Genomic DNA, 23917 nt, shown 5'->3' on the forward strand with positions numbered 1-23917 from the left:
GCCGCTTCCCTTGGCTGTGCCGAGACGGGCAGCAGAGCAGCACGACGGAGATGTGCGCCTTCCGCTCTGGAAAACATTTGCAGAGAGGAAAAGTCTGCCTTCTGTCTCGAGCCGGTTCTCACGCTGCTGACATCGCTGCGCAGTGCCAGGCTCCGTCCGGCTTGTCGTGGCGTCAGGCGATGCAGCTGGTGGCACTTGCTCAGAACTTTTTCCAAACGTTTTAACTTCCTTCTGTAAGAAACATTATTTATGCCTCGGCACATCTTGGAGAAAAGCATCCGTGCGTTTTCCTGAACGGAGGACGACCGAGGGCCCAGAAAGCCAGGGAGATATCCCGTGGTGCTACAGGGAAACTGGAGGAGCCAGGAAGAGGAGCAACACCCCTGCTCTTTAGGGCTGTGCACGTATACACTTCAAAACCTGGCTCAGTTAAAAAGCAGAAAAATGGTTCCCTTTCCAGATTTCTCTAACCAAAATCATGACGGGAAGACTGCTAAGTAAGGACAGAATTCTGTTAATAACACGGGAAACCTAACACCAAGAAAGTCTCTTTATCCTGTTACTAGCTTTTACTGGGGAACAGTGCGCGTGAACTAGTTTAGTAGTGACATCTCCTGGAAGCCAGAAAAGCACTGTAGACAAAAATTCCAGCTTTTTAGCTCTATCTTGCTCATTAACAACATTTGACTGATTCACTTGAACACTGAGGCTGTAAGAAACACCGCTGCTGTTTAACTTGCCTCTTACGGCAGAAAAAAATAAACGGCACGTGCACCCCTCCCTTACGAACCAGCTCTCCCAAACATCCATGGGAAAGTCTTTGCTCTTGGGACAGCTGCTGAAGGGAAAAACCCCCATAGCTTATGAAGGAGTAAGGAAGCAATATTTATTTTTCTTAAACCCTGAACTAATTTTTATCTGCTCAGATTATCTGGCTGCTGCTTTGTCAACATGTTTTTATTGCTGTAATCCCTACTTCTTGGGACTAATAAAGCTGCTTTTGCGCAAGGAAAGGAAGGAAACCTTTCCGATCGGCTCGCGGCACCCGATCCTCGCTGCTCTTCGTGCTCTTTGCGGGAAGAGCCCCCACCGACGAGCGATGGGGCAGTACGAGGGCTGCAGCTCCACGACATGCCGCCTCCGCCACCGCGCAGCCGAAGCGCCAGCCTCCTCCTCCGGAGACGGCAGAGCCAACCTCGCATCTGCTTCAGCCTATCTGGAAACCCCAAATCCTGCTTCTTGTCTTCTGTAGGAGACTCTGCTGGCAGCCTTCAAGCCAGCTTTGCCGAAAGGGAGGCAGCCGCGCAGGACTCCTGCTTTGGTGAGCAGACCCCTCGCCACTCGGAATCTTGGTCAGACTTTCTTAAGCCCCTCTCCCCGCGCTGACCCGAGGCTGTGTCACGCCGTCAGAGCTTGCACGCTCACCCACAACAGAGCCGGGTATGAAGGTCTCCCAGCACCGAGGATATTTAAAGCCTCCACCCTGGTGGCTGCAATTCCTCCTCCCACGCGTGCAGGGTTCAGGTCGTGGTCCCGTTCCTGCGACGACAGATGCTCAGGAGGCACCGCAATCGCGACGCTGAAGTAACTTGTTTTCCAGCCACCGCTGCCGTCAGGGAGACGCTGGGGCAGCCTGGCTGGCTGGAGGGAAAGGGGCCCCAGCACCGGAGGAACGAGGGGACCTCTCTCACTGTCACCCCTTGGACTGGAAAGCAAGAAATCCAGAGGTGGTATCTGGGTGTGAAATGGCCACATACTGAACAGAAAAATGGAGTTCTCAAAGGCATCTACCAGAGCAGCACTAGCACAGGCATCTTGCCATCTTACCGGGAAAACGGCCTCCAAACACCTAATGCAATCAGCCACGTACAAGAAGTGGCACTGGATGTGTGCACTGGGGCTTCTTTTTCCAGTTTGGAAGGGAATTCACCCAGACCACACAGAAGTAAAGCTTTAGCAAGGGACCAAGTCCCAGCTGCAGTGGCACAGGGACGCAGCCAGCGCTCCCCTGCGCCCGGGGCTCTGCTCGCTCAGCGGCTGCGCCGAGAAGGCTCCGCCAGCTGCCCACCAGTCCAGCGCACCGAGGGACGAGCTCACCAGAACCAGCAAGCAGGCACCTCTGCCCACCACAGACATTCGCCTTGCCCAGGGGTAGTCCGGCAACTTAAAATGCCCTCCCGGGATCAGGCTGGCTAAGTTTTCCCCCAGGACCCTGCAGCAGCCTCAACCCTTCCACCTGCTGATCCCCAGCACCCAGGAACCACCTTAGACTGTGGAATCACCTTTTTTTCCCTCAACAAGCAAAGCTTTTTGGAGAACCACACGAGTATTTGCTTAGCAGGACTGGGGAGAAGCAAATAGCAAAGGAAAGCTCATATTGTGTCTGTATAACTACAAACAAAACCTGCCTTTTCAAAGGAGTAATAAAAGGAGGGGCAGAAAATGTCACACCCAGCAGCAGCGTTTGGTGCTTTCGGTACAGCAGTCTTGGGCTCTTGAGCTGCTCTTTCCTCCCACACCGTAGCATATTATTAGAGGAAGTTCAAATGTTAAGCCACATGGAGTATCAAGAATTGTGAAACTGCCGAAGAGCAACGGTGCAGAACAAAGTATGCTGTTTGTCACCAGCCACCTTCATGAATTTGCAGAGAGAAATCCTGAAGCTGTTTTGATTTGTGACTCACAAAAAGGGAAAAAAAAACAGCCTGTGATAGTCCTGAATTTACCAAAAAACATCAATTTAAAATCTCTAAAAAGAACATCTAACCTTTCCCCTTAAAACAGATTTACTAATAGTTTTATAAAAGAATAAGAAAAGTCAGTCTTCAACAGTGTTTGCCACAGGTGCTCTGGTTTTAAGAGCTGAGAAGCACGGGAACTTTCATACTGAACACTTGCTTAAGAGTTCTTCAGTATCGATTTACTTCTGAACTGCTAGTCCATGTAAGAGTGCCCTAATGGTGTTCAGTCACCTGGGTCATGGAAAAGTAAAATACAGAAGTGTGCAAGCAACTTTTTCCCCTCTATTAACAGGAGATTTGCAACCAACTTCTCTGCCCAGATCCTAGCCTATTTAGGAGGGACTAGAATTCTGAGTGTGGTAGTCTAGTTTGCTTCTGAAAATACTGGCCACAGCTAAAAAGGAAGATTGACCATGTTAGCATTCAGGTCAACTGTTTCTTTTCAAGAAAAGCCAAAAGGCCAGAGGAAAATAATTTTATTATATCCACATTTAAAAGAACAGGGGTGAACTTGCATGCAAGATAGGTTGTTTTGGGTGGGCTTTTTTTTTTTTTTAATAGAACAAGTTCTCATCTTTGTTCATTACAGGTTCTTTCAAAGTCACTCTATGAACTTTCTCACTGCCAGGGACCAAGCCAGGTATGCACCAGTTTAATGAACTAGATAAACAATTGTGTCTCCAATGTCCTTTGTCAGGCCATTCTCAGTAATGCAAACATGTTTCTCGTCCAGATCAATGTGGAAGATGGCTTGCTCCAGAATAGGTGTTTTCTCCGCTTCTTCTTTGCCAAGGACTGGAACACGGCGTGGCCCAAGCACAGGATCATCAAACCTCATCAGCTTCACTTTAGAGAGATCTGCAGTAAAGAGACTGGCTAGTTAGGCTACAGGATCTACACACAAGCTGTATCATCAACTGAATTAATCAAAACACCACTTAATACTTGGTACTTTAAAATATCTGCTCCAAGGAAATACATTATCTCAGGAAGCATTCATGTTAAGATTTATACCCGCTACAAAGATGTCGTTCAGTGGTTACAGAGCGAGTTACCAGCAGAAATGGGGTAAACCACACAGAAATACCAACTCCCAGTACCACACTAAGCACTAAAGTTGCCTTATCTGGTTTCGGGTCAGCTATGAGTAACTGAACAGCTATGGTATCATTTTCTGAGGAATGAAATTTCAGACACTGGGAGAAAGGGGAGGGTGAGAGTTGTTTTAAATACAATTCACTATTAAAATGCACATTAATAAAAGACTGCTAAGCAGACCAAGAAAAATCTTTAGGAAGCCTGGGATCTTTCAGCCAAGCCTTCCTCCACGTACAACCTTCTAGCCCTTGTGCACCAACAGAACAGTAACACCTTCTGGAAAAGGCACAGAGTGAGAAAGAGTCACTGCTTAATCTCACTTGTTTCCGATTATTTCAAAATATCCACCTAGCAGAAGGCTAGTAGATACACATACACCCTTACTATGTATAGGGTGCATTTCTCCCTCCCTATATTTTGCTACATACTTTATCATATATCCCTCTCTGTGTGCACCATCAGTGTGTAGTTGTCTTTGTTCTACACATAAACATTAATATAAACACAAGCTTTTGAAAGATACAGAAAGAAAAAATTACTGTGCTGTCACAAGCTTTTGGATGAGGTCCCGTTTTCCTTTTATACCCAGCTCACAGTGCTTCAGATCTGTTTGATTCTGAATTCCTGCATTCTTCAACAAAAACACAGCTGCTGTTCCTTTAAGAAAGCTGTTTTCTTTCATTACACTGGCCAGAAACTCAATGCTTGTTTCAGCAACGTCTAACATGAAATCTTATCATGCTGTTCTGTGTTTCCCTAAAATATCTTTCCAAGCAGGTGGAGAAGTGAGGAATACTAAAATTATCAACAAGTAGGCTAGAAAAATAATTGCTTATTTCCAAGAAAAAATGAGGAAAAGCACCCACTCTGAGATACTACTACTTACAAAGACCACCTTTAGACTGTCAAGATACCACAAACATTTAAACTGACCACTGCAGCACTCCTAGCAGGCAGCTTTTATTCCAACTCCAGCAAGGCAAAAAACCAAGAGAGGCTGAGGTTTTCTCAGCGCCACATGCCACACAGTGAGACAGTGACAAAGATGAGAACAGCATCTCTCCTCTTCTGTCTTGTCAGAGCACATCACCTCAGATGGCAGCATAAAAGCCCTGAATAAAGTCACTAGGCAGAAAACTATTTAGAAAGCAAAGAAGCAAGAGGAGGCAAAGTAATTATTTTGCCAAAAAAAGGGAGCTCCACAGAGTTGGATTTTTTTTTTCCATGATGTAATTCAGGTTCCTAAACCACAGTACACCAGCCACTCCAGAACTCGGCATGCTCTAAGTAGATATGCCGTAGCAAAAGCAGCACCGCCCAAGCTCTGCCCAGAGACCTTTATGACAGCCATCACTGCACCACCGAGGCACCAACTTCTGCTAAGCGAGCAGCGATGACGCTGTGACACGGCAGCAAGTCGTGGCTCCCTGGCTGCTCTCGCTTGGGTCTTCACTACTGGCAACCAGCTAACACCAGGGGATGGAATAGGTAGCATCACAGGAGCTTAAATGCAAAGTCAGGTGCACAGGTGATGAAATGCTTTTCTCTTAATGCTTTCAGACTGGAATCCACTAACGCCCATAGACTGAGTGCTCTAAAAGAAATTCTTCCATGACCTACTGTGTCTCTTACCACTGCGGAGTTCAACATTTAACCGCTGAGATAAAGTATTAGTGCATAAAGAATACAAGAGTAGAGAGGGAAGCAATAGCTCATAGGATTCAAAAGGAGTATTAAACTGGTTCCCGCAGAGGTTGCTAGTTTGAGTTTGCCATAAACAATGGTAATTGATAGGCTATTGAGCAATTCTTCAGTAATCCCAATTTTAAGTGAACAGATAGTTTTCCCACTATGGCTCCTAATAATTTCTATCCCAGTTCAAATGTAGCAACTGTTACATTAATTCACTTCAAGCTAAACAGAAAAATTAATTTGGTAAATTTTTTTACAGCCCTGGACTCCAAAACAGAAGTGGCAGAAGCTACCTGTAACCAGCTCTGGGACTAACTCTTTTTCGTGGAAATTCAAAGCACAAGGTGAAATACAATTCATATTCATCTCCGGCTGAAACTAGGTTTCAGTATACCACTGGCAGAACAAAAGGCTAATGAGGAAAAACCATTAGAAAAGCCTGCCTATTTGTAGATTATCTCTTTTTTTGTTCACTAAAACACGAAACTTCTTGCTCCTTTCTAAAGCATCTATGACAGCAGCACAAACTTCAGCAGCTTTGTTTCCACTTCTCTCCGGGAAACTTTAATCTAATCAGCGTGTAATAGTTCCATGTCTGTGCTACTATTTTACCTTTGATGCCTCTGTCCATTTTCATTAAGCGTCTGATCACTGTCTCTCTGTTGTCTCCTTGCCTAATTTCAATTTTCGTAGAGAAGTGGCCATTTGATGGTTGAGGGTTTACCAAAAATACAGACACACTGGGCTGTAAGAAAGTTAACACAAACGTTAAAGGAGAATCTGTATTTGTGATCCAACCGTCAGAGGAAACATGAAACTAAAGCAAATAAACATCATCTATCAACAAATATTCTGGATGGATAAACTTAATTTAGAAACACTGACTGCCACTGGCAGAATGCAAGCACTCCCACAACTCTTCAAAACATAAGCCACAGTATACACAAGCTTTTAGGACGTATTTAGGGAAATCAATCAAATTTTTACTGTTGAGAAGTATTAGAGCTAGAAATATTCATACATGATACCACTGTTGCACAGTTTCACTAATCTTACACATTACTCACTAATTCTTCCAAGACTCCATGACACAGCTGTAGCAATATTTTTGAAAGGTTTTATTTTTATGCAACTAAATGCTATTTATTAGACCATTATAAACTAACAGATAAACATAGAAAGTATTAAAACACACTTTAGGATTCAGCAAACAAGTAATACAAAGTTTCACATGGAAATTTATAATACCTTAAAACAAGTATACCAAGCAACACAACAATTTCTAAATAACAGTGGTGCCATACTTGCACAAGACCTTCTCAATTCTCTATTTTTGGCCTATGTTTTAACTAGAATATAATCTACCTTATCTAAAGAGTAGTAGTTGAGGCATATGGCTGAAAGAAACAAATGTAAGAATATGCTAATGCTCGTGTCACCCGTTTTTAACAGTCTTCAGGTCAAATTAAATTGTGCTGACTGGAAGAGCCTTAAAGCTAAGGTACAATCAGTGTCACATTTAGGGCTCTATACAGAGGAATAAAAAAAAAAAAAATCATAATTGCTTCAGAAGATGTCTCTTGTTTTGAAGGGGTGTTAGATAGAAGGCAAAACAATCCAATGTTCATGTCTGATTAAAGTTTTTAAATGGCCTATTTGCTTTTGTTTGGTTTGTGGGGTGTTTTTTTTTAAATTAACTTTTCAGCCTTCCAATACCTGAATTTCTGGTTTTACCTCAGTTCTGAATACAGAAAACGGTCTTCCAGGACAGCAGTCTTCTTTTATTTTATCTTCTGCCTCAGACGCAAACTTCACTTCAATGTGATCCAGCTGTTAAAAAAAAAAAAAAAGAAAAAGGGGTGGGGGAAGAAATAAACAGGAGTTTAATAATTTTGGAGGAACAACAGGAGCTACCAGGCCTATAAAACAGCTGTTCGCATAGTAAAGCGGAAAGTAAATGTGCGTTGACATAAGGCAACAAGAGCACACCCAAAATCACAACATACTGTTTGGAAGGGACCTCCCCCCAGCCATCTTCATGGTCCTCTGCTCAACATCTTCAAGTCCTCAAAGCCTTTTTAAACTGGGGGTGCAGAGTGGGGAAGGATGACAGGAAGCACAACACTGACACACACCCTGAATTCAGCCTCAGCAGAGCTGAGTGGAGATGGATGACTTCCCTTGACTCATCAAATCGTGTCCTATGTAGGTAACTCCTCTTAATGTAGGTCAACACGCAGTGTGGCTCATTTGCAGCAACAGCACACGTGCAGTAAGTCTACATTAATCTTGACAAGCCCACACTAACCCCAAAGTCCTTTGTAGCAGAGCTGATGGCTGGCCGGCCAGTTTCAGCTTAGACAGAAATGTGTGCTAATCCTGCCCTGGTACAGAACTTGGCAGTTCCTGTTAAACTTCAGGAGATTTTATAGCCCAGTTCAAGTTTCTCTAGATTCTCCTGCATGAAAGATCCACTGTTTAACAGATCCAGTGTTTAACTGCTCCCTCCCCCAGTTCAGTGAGTTTTGCAGATACTATTTTAAAACAGAAGTTGTTGCTCGCTCTTGACTTTGCTCTGATACGGGACAAGTCCAATAAAACCACATTTATTTCATACTGCACAGGTTACAAAATTAAGTTTTGCAATATATATGTATCTTTAAATTCTTGAAAAAGGTGCTTTTGTGCTTGTTTTTGGGTTTTGTTTTTCTTGTTTAGTTGGGGGTTTTTTGACAGAAACCTGCCCGAGCTGTCCCTTCATTAACATATTGCCTATTGAACTAAATTCTGGTTATCATATGAAGCAGCATCACTGCTACTAGACTGGCATCCATTTTACTATAGTTTTAAAACCATAGTAAAGTTTCAATACCACAGTTTTAATACCATAGTTTCAAAAGCCCTGCCCAGAACCTGCTCCCTGAAGAGGGAGGGTAATCTGCTACAGTTACCTCACCATTGCAAGAGTCCAAGGATACAAAGCTAAGGACTCTGATCATTCTTGCTAGTAATGCCTTGAAACATATCCTTCTCATTTCTTCAGCTGAAAAAATGTAAGCTACTGGTTGGCTCAGAGAAAAATGTCTCTTCAAACGTGTCACTGGACTTTACTATCACAAATGCAACCAGTAGTGCAGAAAAAGGCACTTCTCTTTTGCGGGAACATGTTTGTATACTACACACCTACCACTGTCTCATGCCTATATTCAGCAGATTTATAACCTGTATTTGACTAATTTAAACAACTAGATTGAAATACAGAAAGTTGGTAAAAAAATTGCTCGAGCAATGTACACCCAGAAGTTAATGTAAACAGCCTTAGAGCCTTAGGAATGGCTGGTCCTCCAGCTATCCTTATTAAAACCAACTAATGAATACACCAAGTATATACCAACCTCCAGGGAATTTGTCAAATAGACAATATTCTCCATAAGCACTGCACGTTCATCAAATTCCAGTTCCAAATCAAGAACACGTGAACCATTCTTCTCCAGATTTTCCTGGCAGAGGGGAAACAAAACAAAAAAAAAAAGGATTAAAACCCTCTAAACCCTGCAAGCAAAATGATGCTTCAAAATGGCAAGCTATCTACATTAGTCATGAAAAGAACAGGCTTTTAAATATGAGCTCTCTCTGCTGGAACAACATGCTAATGTAGGAGCAATAATTTTCTTGTAACAGGGTTTCTTCTACAGGGAGTTAGTGACACTGATGGGAGGAGTTAAGAGCAATTAGAACACATTTTTAATATAGAATTGAAAGGTGTTTGACATTCACAGTTATTTATAATCCCTACTTAATGTGCAGGTTGAGAATTCACAAAATAAGTCAGCATTTCAGTGGTATTTCACAGCAGGAAATTCATGTTATGACCTAGTTTAAAATAAAGGACAAGCATACAACAACTGGACACATTCACAGCAGTTGTAAAACAAGTTCTCTGCAGGGAAATAACAACTACTTTATATGTTAACATAAAAGTAACTTCATTAGTCCAAAAAGCCAACAGCAACAGTCACAAGACACAAAGTATTAAAGGCAATATAAAAACCACAAGAAATTTTTTTTTTTTTTTTTTACTAAAACAGAACTTCCTCTTCGGAATTTAATCTGTCCCTTTCTTGCTTTCATATGCTGAGCCAGCTGTCTTCTTTGAAGCTCTGTCAGACACTGCATGGATGTGGTTTCCTGGTTTCCTTGTCAGTTTAATGTGAAAGATTCCCTACGTTAACACTGAATTGCTTTCCTTTGTAAATCAAAGTTTCTTCTACATCTAAGCTCTCCTCTGGCAAACAGGAAGCACAAGCAGAAATGCTCCTTGTACACTGGAATTGCTGAATAATTGGTTTCAGAGAAAAACATACTGATCCAGGCAGTCTGAGCTCAGATGTTTCTACATCTTTACGTGAAATTGCTTACTGCTCTTTAGAAGTGAAAGGATCGATTACTGGGTAAGCCTCAGCATGCCAACCCATTCCCTGCATGCACCAGGATCACTAACTATTGCCAGACTAACAATATTAAAAAGCAGGGATGTTTCGGACCTAACACACTTGGACTGAAAGCTTGTCTGACCGTTTCCAACTGCATCAGTTGATCTAACACATCCCTACATCTCTTTACAAACTTCACCTATACAGGAAGCTTCATAGTCGCTTTGTGTTCCCCTGAAGGCTTTTGAGCTACTAGGCTTGGAATAACCCTAGAGAGAGGGCAAAAGAGCACATCCATTTATAAAATATAACAAATCTTACAAGTAGAAGACATTACTACATGCATTTTAAAAATCAGGCTAAAGCTTAATGAGAACGAGTAATATTTTTACACTCATTAAGATTTTTTCCATTACTAATCCCTCTCAACTTCTACAGATCGTAAGTAGAAGTCAAAATGGTTTTAAATTCTACTCTGCCCCCCCCCTTTTTTATTTAAAATTTTGCTAATTTTTTGCTTCTTGAACCTTTGTAGTTGCTGTAATGAATTTTTATCTGCAAAAGCAGGCACAAAAAGTTTCTTTAAAAAAATGCAAGCCAAGATTTTCATAAGCTTGCATGACTGGGAAAATAGTAATGATATATCAGAATATTAGTGATAAAAACCTAAGAAAATACATAAAATTCATAATTCCATTCAGGGATCAGAACAGTCCCTTTTTTCCCCTTCCTTAAATGTAGTAAAATCAGTTATCTCTAGCCTTGTTCTTAACTCTCAAGTGTTAAGCATTTTTTATGTCTCCAGAGCAACACCTTATTCTCATTTCAGCATGAAACACTGGAAAAGTCAAATATGATCCATTTGAAATGTAGAGGAATCCAATTGTATTTGAAGCACAGATTGTATAACCTGCAAAATACACAAACTACCAAGCCTCAACTAGACCCTTAGCTCACCTGGTCCAATTCATGTAGAGGCGTTTTTATTATATCCTTCTTCCAGTGATGCCAAAGAAGTTTACAATCAAAAACATGAAGATCCCAAATAAGCAAGGGTCAGGATAGAGACTGAAGTCAAAACTTAGTAGGAGAGCCAGGAATGAAATAAAGGAAACAAAAATACTCGTGCACAAAGTTACAGATTATCGTTGTCTTTGTCTGACATGTTTCATTCACAAAAGCTTTTTCTATACAAGAACTGTCCCACTGACACTTACCTTAATCATTGCAACAAAAGGCATAACCTTCTTCATATACTTCTTCAGCTCTGGCAAGGTGTTAAGCTCACTGGCAATTACTTTATTATCTGGCAGTTGGCCCCCACTGACCTAAACATTGATGAACATGCATTAAGAAGTATAAGTATCATTAAAAGAACTTGCTCTTTAATATCATACACTCTTCATGCTTTCCCATAAATACCAGCAATGTTTGCCAACATCATTGATTCCACATGTAATAATTTTCTCATCCCTTTGAAACGTTTCAAAAGTAAAATTTTAAAATGTTGACCAAAAAAACCCAGATAACTACTGCCATTCAGGCAACTCAGTATTATTTTGCATTTTCTTTATTCTTTTCGGTGACAGTGTATTAATGTATTTTCCACCAGAATGCATTTTAAATCTACATTCAAGCCTTACCACAAGCACATTTTTAAGCACTAGTGTCCTGAACTGTTTGGGTTTTGCATCCAGAGTTTAGGTATTTGCAACAATCCTATTTAGTGCATCGGGTCAAACAGCAGATTAACACTGATGCAGAAAAAAGTCTATAGAATACCCAAAGTTTAATACCCCCAAAAAAATTTCACATGAGGAATATCAGTTTATCTCAATACCGCAAGTTGGAAAAGTCACGACTCTCTAATCTATCAGCTACAATACTGATTTGTTTAAGGTGAGAAGGATGGTTCATCAAGATGCCAGAAGCCACTCCCATCAGTTTACCCATGTCAGAAGCACAGATGCTTCTGCTTTCAGAAAAGCTTATATTTCTTCTACTTATGACTGATGTATTCCATTTCAACATATTTCTTGTAACATCACTGAATAGTATAGACCTATTGCAAGGACCAAAACAACGCTTCTAAGCCCAGTTGCATAGTAAGGCAGCATTAATCTGTCAGTCAACAGTGTTTCCTCAGAAATATACTTGGGAATAATATTTTAAAAGCTATCCACTTACAAATGAAAAAAATAACAGAACATGGGCCACTTTTTACTCGGATTGCCAAAAAACAATGCAGTCATACTGTCAAATCAATTACATTCCTGGAATATTTTCATTAAGCAGCAAAATTTATTGGCCAGTTGTAAAAGCATAAAGAGAATTAAAACTATCTTGCTTTATAGTTCATCATTTGGTAACAAATTACAGCTTATAAGCTTTTCACAGATATTAAAAAAGAGTCCACAAAAAAAGCAGGAAAGCAGCCCAAAGAAACATGAAAGGATGGCCACCTGATAGTGCTCGCGCAGAACTGACAAGGTGGTGTGCTGCCAAGGTGGGTAGTTCTTTGCCACATAGATGGTACAGTGAGAAGGCTTCTGGGAAGGTTCTTTAGTACTTTTCTAAGGAAACAAAGAAAAAAATTGGGAAGGAGTCCTGAAGCAATATAGAATTATCAAGTACACACACTTAAAAAGATGACCTAGTACACTTCACCTTTCCTTTCACAGGTGCCATGTAGTTCTTTAGACGGAGTCGGAGGTCATGAGCTGCTTCCATGAGGTACTGAGAGGAGCGAATTAATACCTCATCCACAGGACCTGCTATTGGCCATGAAGCTCTCATGATGGAATCAGACTTTGAAGAAAGGAAGAAGTGACATGCACCGAGATGAAAACACATCAGTATCTCATGGTTTTTCAACTCGTTATAGCTTGACTGGAAACTGGAGTTCAGAGAGTCTGAACCTCAGCGAGCACCCAGATATAACTAGGTTGTAAAGGACTAAGAATACAGCCAACAAGCATTTATCTGCAAGTGTGTTAAGGACTATTCATACAATTAGATATGCCATATAGCTATATAACTTCACCTACAAACACAAGGCAATTAAAAAAAAAAAAACCTAAGTTACATGCGTAAGTGTAGGAATATTGTATTATCTGGGTTAATTTTAGATCACCTCTTTGTGAGAACACAACCAAAGTGTCTTGTATTAAAGTTGCATATATCATCACAATAACAGGCTAACTCTGCATATTCACTGTCCTATAGACAATAAGCTATTATCGCTCCTCATATTACAAGACAAACATTTCTTCTACTTGCACATGAAAGACATCCGTAAGCCTGAGACAAAACTGAAATATTCGTACCTTTCCCAGCAGTGACCAGATGTGCTCACACAAGTGGGGACAGATAGGAGCCAACAGCACAGTCTGAACTTCAATAAACTGAAACACCAACTCTCTGTGCATTCCTTCTATTGCCAGCTCACGATATTTATCTTTTGCTGCCTGAAACAGAAACAATGCAACCATCATTAACACACTCCTAAGTGTTTCTCCATGGCAATTGAAAACACACACAATTCTTTGCTCTAATATGCCTTTAGAATGTAAGCAGCTTAGAACTCAATGATGCATTATTACAAGAACTGTATTTTCCTGAAGCACCTGAGTGTGAATCTGTCAGTTGGCCACTTGATTTTTGCATTAATATGGTACTTTTAAAAAAGTGTTTATTGGCACAGACATAAAAGACAAAAATATCCACAACTGTGTATCAGGTACTACCATCCTGAATAGCTTGCATAAAGATACTAATAAGTACTAAGAAAAAGGCAGTGAATATGATCTATCATTACACATACAATTCAGCCTACTTAATCATATTCCTGCATATCATAAAGGAGCCACATAAAGGAGTCTCTGTAATTCATTAAATGAAGTGGCATGGTTCAGCAGACACTCCGGAGACATGGTTTATGGAATATATCAAAAAGCGCTCTGCTTCCAAACAATTTTGTTGATGTATCATCTGGATTTCTTATAAAGAGTTCCTTATTACAAAGGAGCTAAAGAAAGGAAACACTCTTTTTAAATAGTGTCTTTTTTTTAAAGCAGCTTTTTGCTCATATTAGATATCAGGTCTATTTGCAGCATCACAGTTGTCTTCCTCTGTACCTTTGTAAAAATGAGACAAGCAGACCTTTATAATTTCAGATTTATTCCATTAAAGTACTCTTGTTTCTTGGCACAATTCTGATTCCAATTCAGCTGTACAACTAAGGATCAGAGACATCAGGATCAAAAGAAATCCACAAAGTAACAAATCCCAAGTGTTAGTTTCTTACACCTGAAAAGATATCCCCCTACCTGAAATTCAAAGAAGCCAGTTTTCAGAGCTTCCTTGAACATCATCTTGTCATAACTTTGGTCGGTCTTCATTATGCCTGCACTCATTTCACTAGGGAGGGAAGTGAAAACATCAATATTGCATAGTTTACCCCACATAACGGCAACACTGTGTAAAACAATACTATCAATGTTACCAGTGCAGCACAACCACATAAGCTATTCTGTAATGTGTTTTGTTTTATGGAATTCATTAATTTGTAGGAAGAAAAAATAACTACAGAGATGCTCCCTGCAAGAAAAAAAATGGACTGAACTGTATTATTAGCCTTTTTACAGTACCTGGCAAAGACTCTGTCATTGAAGGTGTTGGCAGGACCACTTCTTAGGCTGTCTCTGTTTGCAATCATCTCTTTTACCCACTCCACCCATGTGTAGAGACGAAGAATACCAGCATCTGCCATGGCTTCCACAAAGTTGGCATCTTCAACAGTGTCTCCAGCATCAGCCAAGGCTAAACGCATGCCTGAAAGAAACTGGATCAGCTAACATGGCTGGCATGCAATTAGCTGGTAGATATAGATGCAGGAGGCATGGGACTCAAAATGAGTTGCAACTAATTTTTCATTATGAGTTAATAAAATGCAATGTGAATTTACAAACTGCGTGGCCAACTACAGAGAGATGTCTCAAAAGATGCACTTTCCCCAGGAGAGGTACACTACCCTCCTTAGGAAGGAAACTGAACACCAAGAACCAGGAGCCTAGTACAATCACTGTCCAAAAAACAAGAGCATGCAAGAAGGAACAAGGGCATGCATGTATACACACAGTGTGCATCAACAGCATGTGTTTTATGTTTTGATTTCTTAAGTGAATGTGGAAGAATGAAACAGGCACCCTCTAGGAGGTCTCAGCACCAGGAGCAGTTCTTGGCGGAAACAGGTGTTGTGCTAACATGCATCCCAATTTTCTAAATAGACTTCAGGAACAGGTAGTAAGCAGGAGATTTATTGCAATTCATTACACAAACAACCCACTGCTCCTTTGAGAGCAAAGCACAATTTTAGTCATTTTGGCATAATTGAAAAACCAGATGCAGGTCAGAACATACCATCTGCAGAAAACTTGTCAACAGCTTGAGTTAGGGTAAGAAAGTTGCCTGTAGATTTAGACATCTGAAAGAAATAGAAGAGTCTTTATTTTCTCACACATCCACTCTGTTGTTGGATAAGTAGACAGACACAACAAGGGTTTGGGCAAACCAGTGAGAAAGTATTTTCTCATGAATCATAGCAAAAGCAATTTGGTAAATCTGAACTAGGTCTCACAGTAAAAGCAGACTAAACTTCGCAAGCACTCATTTAATTCCTGAATGTTGAGCTTGTCTTGAAACTTGCGCAAGTTGTTACTACTAAGGTTCATACACACTACAGCTGCAGGGAAGTGGTAGCTGCCTTCTGCATCATTTGCGTTCCACCCCAGACTTTGTCAGGCTTTGAAAAACGGGACAACTGGTACCAAAATTTAATTCCAGAAATCACCTAAGTTAAACCTAAATACTACTTCAAAATTGGTGTTTTCGGCTCATTCTGCATTGATTTTTCAAGAAGGACTGGGGGTGGAGGGGGGCTTGGGAGGGGTGCTTCATATTGGACAGTCTCCAAAGCCTAATTCCTAGGCTCAGGCACTTCTGAAATGGAATTTAATTCAATTTCAGCACTTGCATACATTAACAAGTTATTGGCACAAACTTATTCCTCTCACTGCACCTATTCCAATGCTTAACAAAGCCAAAATTTAGTCCAAAAAAAAAAGTCATTCTACATTCTATATTACCCTAAAACTTAACAGAAATGCACTGAAATCTTTACTAAACTGGTGAAGCTATACAAGAGCTAACTTAAGCAAAGTGTTAGACAGAATTGGAGGAAAGGCAATTTCATTTATCTCCAATGAATGAAAAACTGGAGGGCACCAGTAATGAAACTAGAATTTTCACTATTTCCTCCTCTTAAATTCTGAGAAGGATTTTTCCACTCTGGCTGGCAAGTGCCTATTTTGACAACCACAAAAGCCATTTCATACATAAAACCTCACTATACCTTTTCAGAATTGAGAAGGAGATGTCCGTTTGCTCTCACACCTACTGGCCATTTTTCTCTGTTTGAAGAGAAGATACAAAGCATTTGGTAAATACATTTTCTCTTAAAAAAAACCCAAACTGCTCCAGTTTGAGATGAATACTTTAAGTGGAATCTTCAAAAAAATACCTAGGGGATGTCTTAAAAAAAAAATGAAGGAGTGTCTTTGCAGATGGAAAGAACTACAGTACAAGGGTTAGGGATTATCATTGCTGAAATGAGAAGCAGGGAGCACTGCACCTACAATTATACTTCATTTACTCCACCTCCTACTATTCAGCTACATTGCCATTCTTACACCTTTTTTACTTCATATTTCTAGCTTTGTGTAATCAGAATAGTCTCTTCCATTGTGAAATACATGAAGTTTCACACAATCTGGAAAACCAGTCCAACTTCTGGAATAATCAAGGAATTACTAAGTGTGCTAATTTCTGTTTAGCTCGGTAATTTTTTTCATTACAACATCCAATATCTATCTTAAAACTTCTTGCTAGAAAAATCTACCTTAAATTTGTTGTACTGGTGTCACTGGGAAGTAGCCCAATTTCTCCAAATTGAAATTCTCTTTATTCACTGAAGGTCTATATAAGTCATTTTGATCCTAACATCGGCCACAAATTCATTCAGCTGATTAGTACCTATGTTCATAATGGAATTGTTTCCAAAGTTCCATCACCTAAATATAATCAGTTTTCAGGCCAAGACCGAGTGGCTTGATGACTTGTCTTATTAAAACATACAGTTTGCTTGTGCCCCTTTTCCTGACTGATCCAGACCACTCCATATCACTGAACTCTGCTATTTGTTAAACCTCGAGTTCTTTGCAAATTTCTGCAGTTACAACTTTGTGGGGCTTTTTTAGCCCACTGATTTAAAAAAAAGATAAACAATGATTTTAGTGGGCATGGTGGTACTGGGTTGATGGTTGGACTTGATGATCTTAAAGGTCTCTTCCAACCTCAATGATTCTGTGTGATTTAATGTAAAGGCCAGTGACTGGCATTGCCCAACAGCACTTGATAGAGCTAAGTCCCACATATCTCTACCAATGGAGGAAGCAGATATCAAATTCCCCATGACCATCTTTACTATACATGAGAAAACAGCTTTTCCTATCTACAGTTTAATACAACTCTTAAATAGAGGTTCAAGGGAATGCAAACGTAGTATCTCAATGCACAGAACGATATCATTCTAAAAGCACCATGTGATAGAAGATTCTCAGCCTGTACTGCATAGTCCATGGGAATATGTATACATTGTTTTAAAGATCCTTAAGAAGTAATTAAGAAAACTTAATAATAAAATTACTTATAATCCCAGTGCAAGAGTATGATTCAATATTGGAAAATACAAAGGAGAAGATATTTGCAGAAGCCGTTTGACTTTTATAAAACAGTCCAATGAAAGCTAAAGTTAGAATTTGTTCTCCACTTTTACACATTTGGTTTCTCATGTGGTTACCTAACTGCGCATTCCTTGCCTCCACAGATAGCTAAAACAAATGAAAAACAGAATCAAACACTACAATTCCAACATCAGCTGCATTTGGATTTATCTCTAGGTGCTGCTACTTAGTATTCTCTCCACTCCCAAAGGAGGAAAAAACCCGAAAGATACACCAATGATGTTTCAGTATGTTTTTACACATATCCTCTAAAGAAGCACCGAGCCAAGGTACTGTTTAGTTAGGACATATAAATCACTAGGTTTGCTCTAGAGCTGATTGAAACTGACAAGTCAATTATGCTACATGCTAGAATCCCAGTGTTTAGAACAAACACGATTTCAGCAAGTCAACCAGAAGTCATATTATGCAGTTAGATTTCAGTTTTGCTTTAAAGGATGTTTTAGGATTTGTAAGTAAGAAACTTGCATCTTAAAATCTTTAAGGGATTCTAGAAAAAGCAGGGAAATAATGGTTACAAGCCTTCAATTTCAGTAACTCTTACTATAGACAACTGTAACAAGCAAGCTGCAATATGAAAGAATACATTTTCAACCCGATTCTGAATGTTGTATAGTCAAAAAAAGCCATTAGCAAATGCACCAGAACTACAAACTCTCCAGGTTTATTTCCTGCACGCCTGTTTTGCATTACCTCCAAACTTACCTTTGATCTGACCACATAGCCACATGATTATAGAGATAGTATGACAGATGATTTGGAACAAGATCTTTGCCAGAAACTCTGAGATCCACTGGATACCAAAATTCAAACTCCTCTTTTAGCTTGTCCAACTTTTCTTTTTGAATGTCTGTTTTAGGAAATGGAGCTGCCTTGAAGAAGATGTAATCCCAAACTTCTTTGCTCATTTGATGTGCCCTGCACAGAATTAGTCCCATATTAGGATGGCAGTAAAAGTTCCTCCTAACTCCACAGCATTTTGAATAAGACAGCTTGTAACTGTTGATTCATTCTCACAACATACTCCATTTGATAAGCAGAGCAAACATGGACAAAGAGTGTACAGGTATTTTGTCTAAGATCAGGTGAGTCCCACATCAGAAACAAAATCAAAACGCAGAACTGCTCAAGCCGTGCCCTGCTTAAAATGCCCTTTGATATCTCCCCATAAAGCATGAAGAATCCCTTAAAGAAAAAGTAATTAATAATTAAAGCATAATCTTGAATGTCTGAGAAACCTGATAATTTCTTTCCCAAATGCCACCCTCTCCCACCTCCAGCACCACTTGTGACCTTAACTGAATACTGAAAACCTATTACTAGCACCTCAATTTCTCTGCCCTCCCTTGCACTGGGTCATAGAGCCATTCCTTCTGTCTTCCATGAAAGTAAAAGAGCAGGAGTACAAGACAACTGCTGTGCCATTCAAGGTTGCCTCCTACATGGGAAAACTAGTGGTCTTTTCCCACTTTGAATGGAATTAATCCATTCAAAATTAACATTTACTGTAAGACACATTTTACCAGTTACTAGAGGTAGGATCCACAATTTTGAATGAAAACACTGACGAGATGCAACTTAGACCCACAGTTCTGCAGCCGCTGGCTTGCACTTTAAAAAATATCCTTTTTGTTTCTACAGAGACTTTTATTCCCACCTTCTTAGAATTTCACTGTAGTCCACCAGATACTACCTGCACACATTTCAGATTATATCATTTCAAATCAGTTTACTATTTATTAGCATCTACTAAGGTGCTTTGGCCTGTATTATGCAGAGAGGAAAAGTGTTCTGGATCCAAAGTACCTCCAGTACATATCAAACAGCTAGTTCAAATGACGGTTGATACCACTAGTCTAGAATTAAAGCCTTACATGCACCAGTTTGCTGGTTTAGATCTGGTAGTTATTGTTCTATGCTTTAAATTACTGTTGTATGCTGTGACTTAGCTTCTATGTTTGGTGCCAAAGATTGCTGTAACCAAACAGTGGCTGACAGGACGCACCATAAATCCTCTTTTACTTTACCCCACAGAGCAAGTCTTAGTAAAAAGTGCTTGCTAACACTATGAGAAAGATGTTATCTACTCGCGTAAGAGTACACTCTAATTGTATATACTTCATTACATCAAATCTATAATTCAGTAGTCGGGATGCTCACTTCAAAGTTTGTTTCCAAACATAACTAGTATGTTGGTAGCTTCTCTATAATTAGAGAGGTTTAAAACCTTGTCAAGTCTTTCAGAACTATTTCTGTTTGTAAGAACCTTCACTTTGGAAATGGTTTTCAGAATAGTTACAAGCATTGAATAAGGTAAGTTCCAGTTCCAATGTGTAAACTACTCCAGAAAAGAGTTCATAAAACATGCAGAATTAGAGCATAAGATTCAATAGGCAAGACTGGCAGCGTTTTTTTCAATTCCAGGTGAGTTGTACTTTCTCAACCCTCTGATCTCTATTACTGAAAGTTCACAACCACTCCAACCAAGAGGGCACAGAGCAGTCTTAGGAGGTATTTTGGTACAAATGCCTTCTTCCTTTTACTTTGAAGGTTTCCCTTCAACATACGAGTTGTGGGTAAAAGACGGTTCTGAGCTTCTAAGGAAGTTACCAACTTTTAATAGAGTGATGAAAACTAAGTGCTAATCTTGCCCACTTTGTACACTGAAGCATAAAGTTTTTTATAGTTGCAAAGCAGTCTCAATAAGCAGAGACACTTCAGCAGCCACTGAAAGCAATCACTGAAAAACACCTGGCAAGGACCATTTCAAAGCAAGTCAAACAAGTATTAAAAACTGATTTACTCTACACACAGTTCTGCTTTCAGGGATATTCCTCCCCTCTCTCTGGCCACCATACTCCTTCCTCTTTCCTTATTCCCCTTCTGCAGATTTGCTGTAATTTATCTAACAGGAGGTTAAGTTTTAATAATGATGCTTTTTAAAGACAAAAGCAAAGAATCAGCCTGCTTGGCAAGTCTTTGTCAAGAACAAATCAGGAGATAAGTAGAGCAAATTAAACATGAAAACTTAATGATCCACTCTCCTTACCTGATGCCTAGAGGAGATTCTCCTTGGCCCCTCAGGTTACCTCCCTGCAACAGATGAGCCACTGTGTAATAGGCCATGTAGATAGTTGAGTCGGAGAGAGACTCTATCAGCCACTGCTCATCCCAAGGTAACCGAGTACCTAGAGAAGGTGGAAGCCAGCTATCAGATACAGTCAGTATCATCCCTACTAACAAGCATGGTACTGAAGCATACACAAGCAGTTTATGACTTTCAGCGGAACGTGTATATATACACACATATATATGCAAGTACTGATGCTTATGCTTTTAAAAATCCTTTTTTTAAAAACTCAACTTATGCGTTTGAAAATTTTATTAAAGTATTTGCTATTTTTGTAGTCAGCTTCTTAGCACAACTGTCAAACAAATTTCAGCTCATGATGGTTTGCTGTGTATTATAAAGCAGTTACAACAGTTGTCCCATGTCACAGGCTACACAAGATGAAGGCCAGTCAGAATTTAAGGAAAACACTCAAAAAAATGGTATTAGTTCCTCCTTCTGAGGTCCCTTCCAAATCAACGGCCCAGGCAAAGAGCTACAGAGATGCTGCAAGGAATCACTGTAGTAGTGCAAAAATAAAGTTATTCCTGGCCACATGTGTTTTCAAGAAAGAGTGCCTTCTCTAGGATGCTGGGTCAAGATGTAAGTTGGATAAATCTGTTCTACACTTACCTATACCATTTTGGATTCTAGATAGCACTTAAGCCTTCCAAATGAAGTGCTGTGTACCGTCCTCATGAAGCACTGAGTGAGAAAAGGAGTGTTTTGCCTACCTAAGCCATATGTCCTGGAGCATGCATGCTCTTGTAGCCAGCCTAAAGTAGCTTCAAAATTTCTCCTAGTCTCTTCACAAAACCTGTAAGAAATAAGCTATTACTAATTACTCCTCTCAGTCCTCTTAAACGATCACCAGCAGCAAACAATCACCCCCCTTAACATCTGCTTTTATAACTTACGTCTCAAGATGTTTCAAGCACTCTGATGCCTGTTTCTTCCAGTTCACTTCACCATAATCTAAATACCTACAGTAAGGAAAAGTTTATTGTAATATAGCAATCCACAAGTAGGATATTATTCGTCAGTACCTTAGTAACTACAGCTTTACTTCACTTACCACTGATCACAAAGGGCCACAACACATTCATCAGCAGACCTCGATATAACTTGTTTCTCAGGTTCCATATAAATCATGGCTTCATCCTAAGAGTTGAAAGGGCAATAAAAGCTAAGATTTAAGTACTTAGCAGTCTGGAAACTCCTCACATCTTACTAAAAAGCACCCTCTCCATTCTAATCTGTTTTACAGTATTTATTGCATGGCTTTTATCACTGCACTGGCTCTCTACCTCAGTATCAGTAATGAGGGCAATGCTTGACTGTGTACTTCTCTGAGGTTATCAGTTCACATAATTTTGTAAAGAATGTCTCCATGCATGACGAAAAGGAGGACAGAAGCACGAAGTAGTACTTATGGACTATGTCCCTACTGAGTAAAATAGCTACTACAAAAACCTGAGGGAGGAGGGGGTTAAAGAAAAATATAATGTTGAGCTTTAATTCTACCCTCACAAACCACATATTCTGATGCAGAATGAAGTGTTATACTATAACCTGAACAAAACAATGCTGCAACAACAAGGAAATATTGCCTCTCACACTTCCAGTCCTCATCAGGAAAATTTTATTAGAGACACATTATAATTTTTCATTTAATACTCTTCCTTCTCCGCATGATGAACCCCAGAAATGGGGTGTCTACATCTCTCAGATACCTTGAAAGCTTGAAAAAGATTGACCATTCAGGTCCTACACATTCGCTATCTTCCCAACTGTATCAAACCATCAAAATATTTCCTAGACAAGGTGATGGGATGGAGTGAGTAAAAGGTCTCTAATTAAGCTGTTCATTCCACTTAGTCCAAGAACACAAGGTCCCTCCTTTATCAGTTATTTCATACTTTGTAGCTATCCAAAGCACCACTAAGAGGACTGCAGAACCAGAAAGGTTTCTTCAGCAACTTGGCTACTGTGAAAAAGACAAAATGCATAATTTAAAAGAAGGTGTGTGCATACTATCACATACATTATCCACCATCATCTTCTGAATAAGCTTCTTGACGTCTTGAACTTTTTGTCCTTTGAATCCATCCACCAACATTACCTGTAAAAGATGGGTCATAGGAGTTGATTTTTTTTTTAAATTGACAAGAAATAGGTAAATTAGCTATTTAGAACAACATAAAGAAATAGTAGTTAATGCAATATTTGACATGCAAAAAAATAGGTATACAGGTTTCTTTTTCATTAAACAGATGGCCATCTTTACCCAAAATGCATTTGTATACATGTCAGCATGAACACAGGCAATCAAACACAGCTTGTCAGAAATAAAAATTGTTGCCAGCTTACAAGAAAACAGCTGAGGAATCCGTCATAGTAAGTACACATAAAGACAGGAGATTTAAAAAAAAAAAGGAGAAACCACACCATACACCACCACATTGCTCTCTTCATATCAGTTTCCAAATCAATACTTGTAACAAAATTGATCAAATTCCCAGAATGTGATCACTGGCTACGAAACCAGATTATAAGTCTCAGTTTGCAGTCACACATCCCTCCATTCTCTTTCTTCAGTTCTACATAACTCCTCCAACTGCAGAACCTGACTGCAGGAGAAGTCTAAAGAGAAGTGGTCTGGAGGAAAAAAGACAAAAAAACCCTCCTTTTCTGTAGTCTTCTTTTTTAATTATTCTTTATCTTTACAAATTTTTTTCCTTCCTCCTAATCATACTCACCAAAAGCACGTATCAAAATCTTTTATTACTTACTCCCTCATAAAACCCTTTCAGGTACACTCTCTCCTTGGCCTCAGCAAGTTTCTCTCTGTCATTCTGGCTCTGGATTTTGAGCTCATCACAGACTGATGGAGCACAGAGGTTGCCATAGCCTGGGATTTCAATGATGGGCACCTGAGAATTAACAAAACAGTGTCAGATATTCAGTTCAAATTATCTCAGT

At 39.7% G+C, this 23917-nt stretch overlaps 1 protein-coding gene across 3 annotated transcripts in view; it reads right to left on the minus strand.

Annotated features, from left to right (window-relative positions):
* Nucleotides 1-2875: 2875 nt before the first annotated feature.
* The window catches only part of LARS1 (leucyl-tRNA synthetase 1), a 29246-nt gene continuing 8204 nt past the window's right edge, over nucleotides 2876-23917 (minus strand). For all 3 annotated transcript variants that reach the window (XM_082006048.1, XM_082006049.1, XM_082006047.1), the window contains 19 exons: nucleotides 23728-23868; nucleotides 22980-23057; nucleotides 22011-22096; nucleotides 21853-21918; nucleotides 21670-21752; nucleotides 20876-21014; nucleotides 18532-18744; nucleotides 16377-16434; nucleotides 15386-15449; nucleotides 14614-14797; nucleotides 14293-14383; nucleotides 13291-13431; nucleotides 12632-12772; nucleotides 12427-12537; nucleotides 11182-11292; nucleotides 8927-9031; nucleotides 7266-7361; nucleotides 6144-6276; nucleotides 2876-3599 (listed from right to left, as the gene is read on the minus strand). In XM_082006048.1, coding sequence (XP_081862174.1) covers nucleotides 3394-3599; nucleotides 6144-6276; nucleotides 7266-7361; nucleotides 8927-9031; nucleotides 11182-11292; nucleotides 12427-12537; nucleotides 12632-12772; nucleotides 13291-13431; nucleotides 14293-14383; nucleotides 14614-14797; nucleotides 15386-15449; nucleotides 16377-16434; nucleotides 18532-18744; nucleotides 20876-21014; nucleotides 21670-21752; nucleotides 21853-21918; nucleotides 22011-22096; nucleotides 22980-23057; nucleotides 23728-23868 — 2247 coding nt within the window. In that variant the 3' untranslated portion in view covers nucleotides 2876-3393. The remainder of the gene's footprint in view (nucleotides 3600-6143; nucleotides 6277-7265; nucleotides 7362-8926; nucleotides 9032-11181; nucleotides 11293-12426; nucleotides 12538-12631; nucleotides 12773-13290; nucleotides 13432-14292; nucleotides 14384-14613; nucleotides 14798-15385; nucleotides 15450-16376; nucleotides 16435-18531; nucleotides 18745-20875; nucleotides 21015-21669; nucleotides 21753-21852; nucleotides 21919-22010; nucleotides 22097-22979; nucleotides 23058-23727; nucleotides 23869-23917) is intronic.

This window comes from Phaethon aethereus (genome assembly GCF_964289735.1).
Source record: "Phaethon aethereus genome assembly, chromosome: 14".
In the NCBI taxonomy this organism is placed as follows: domain Eukaryota; kingdom Metazoa; phylum Chordata; class Aves; order Phaethontiformes; family Phaethontidae; genus Phaethon; species Phaethon aethereus.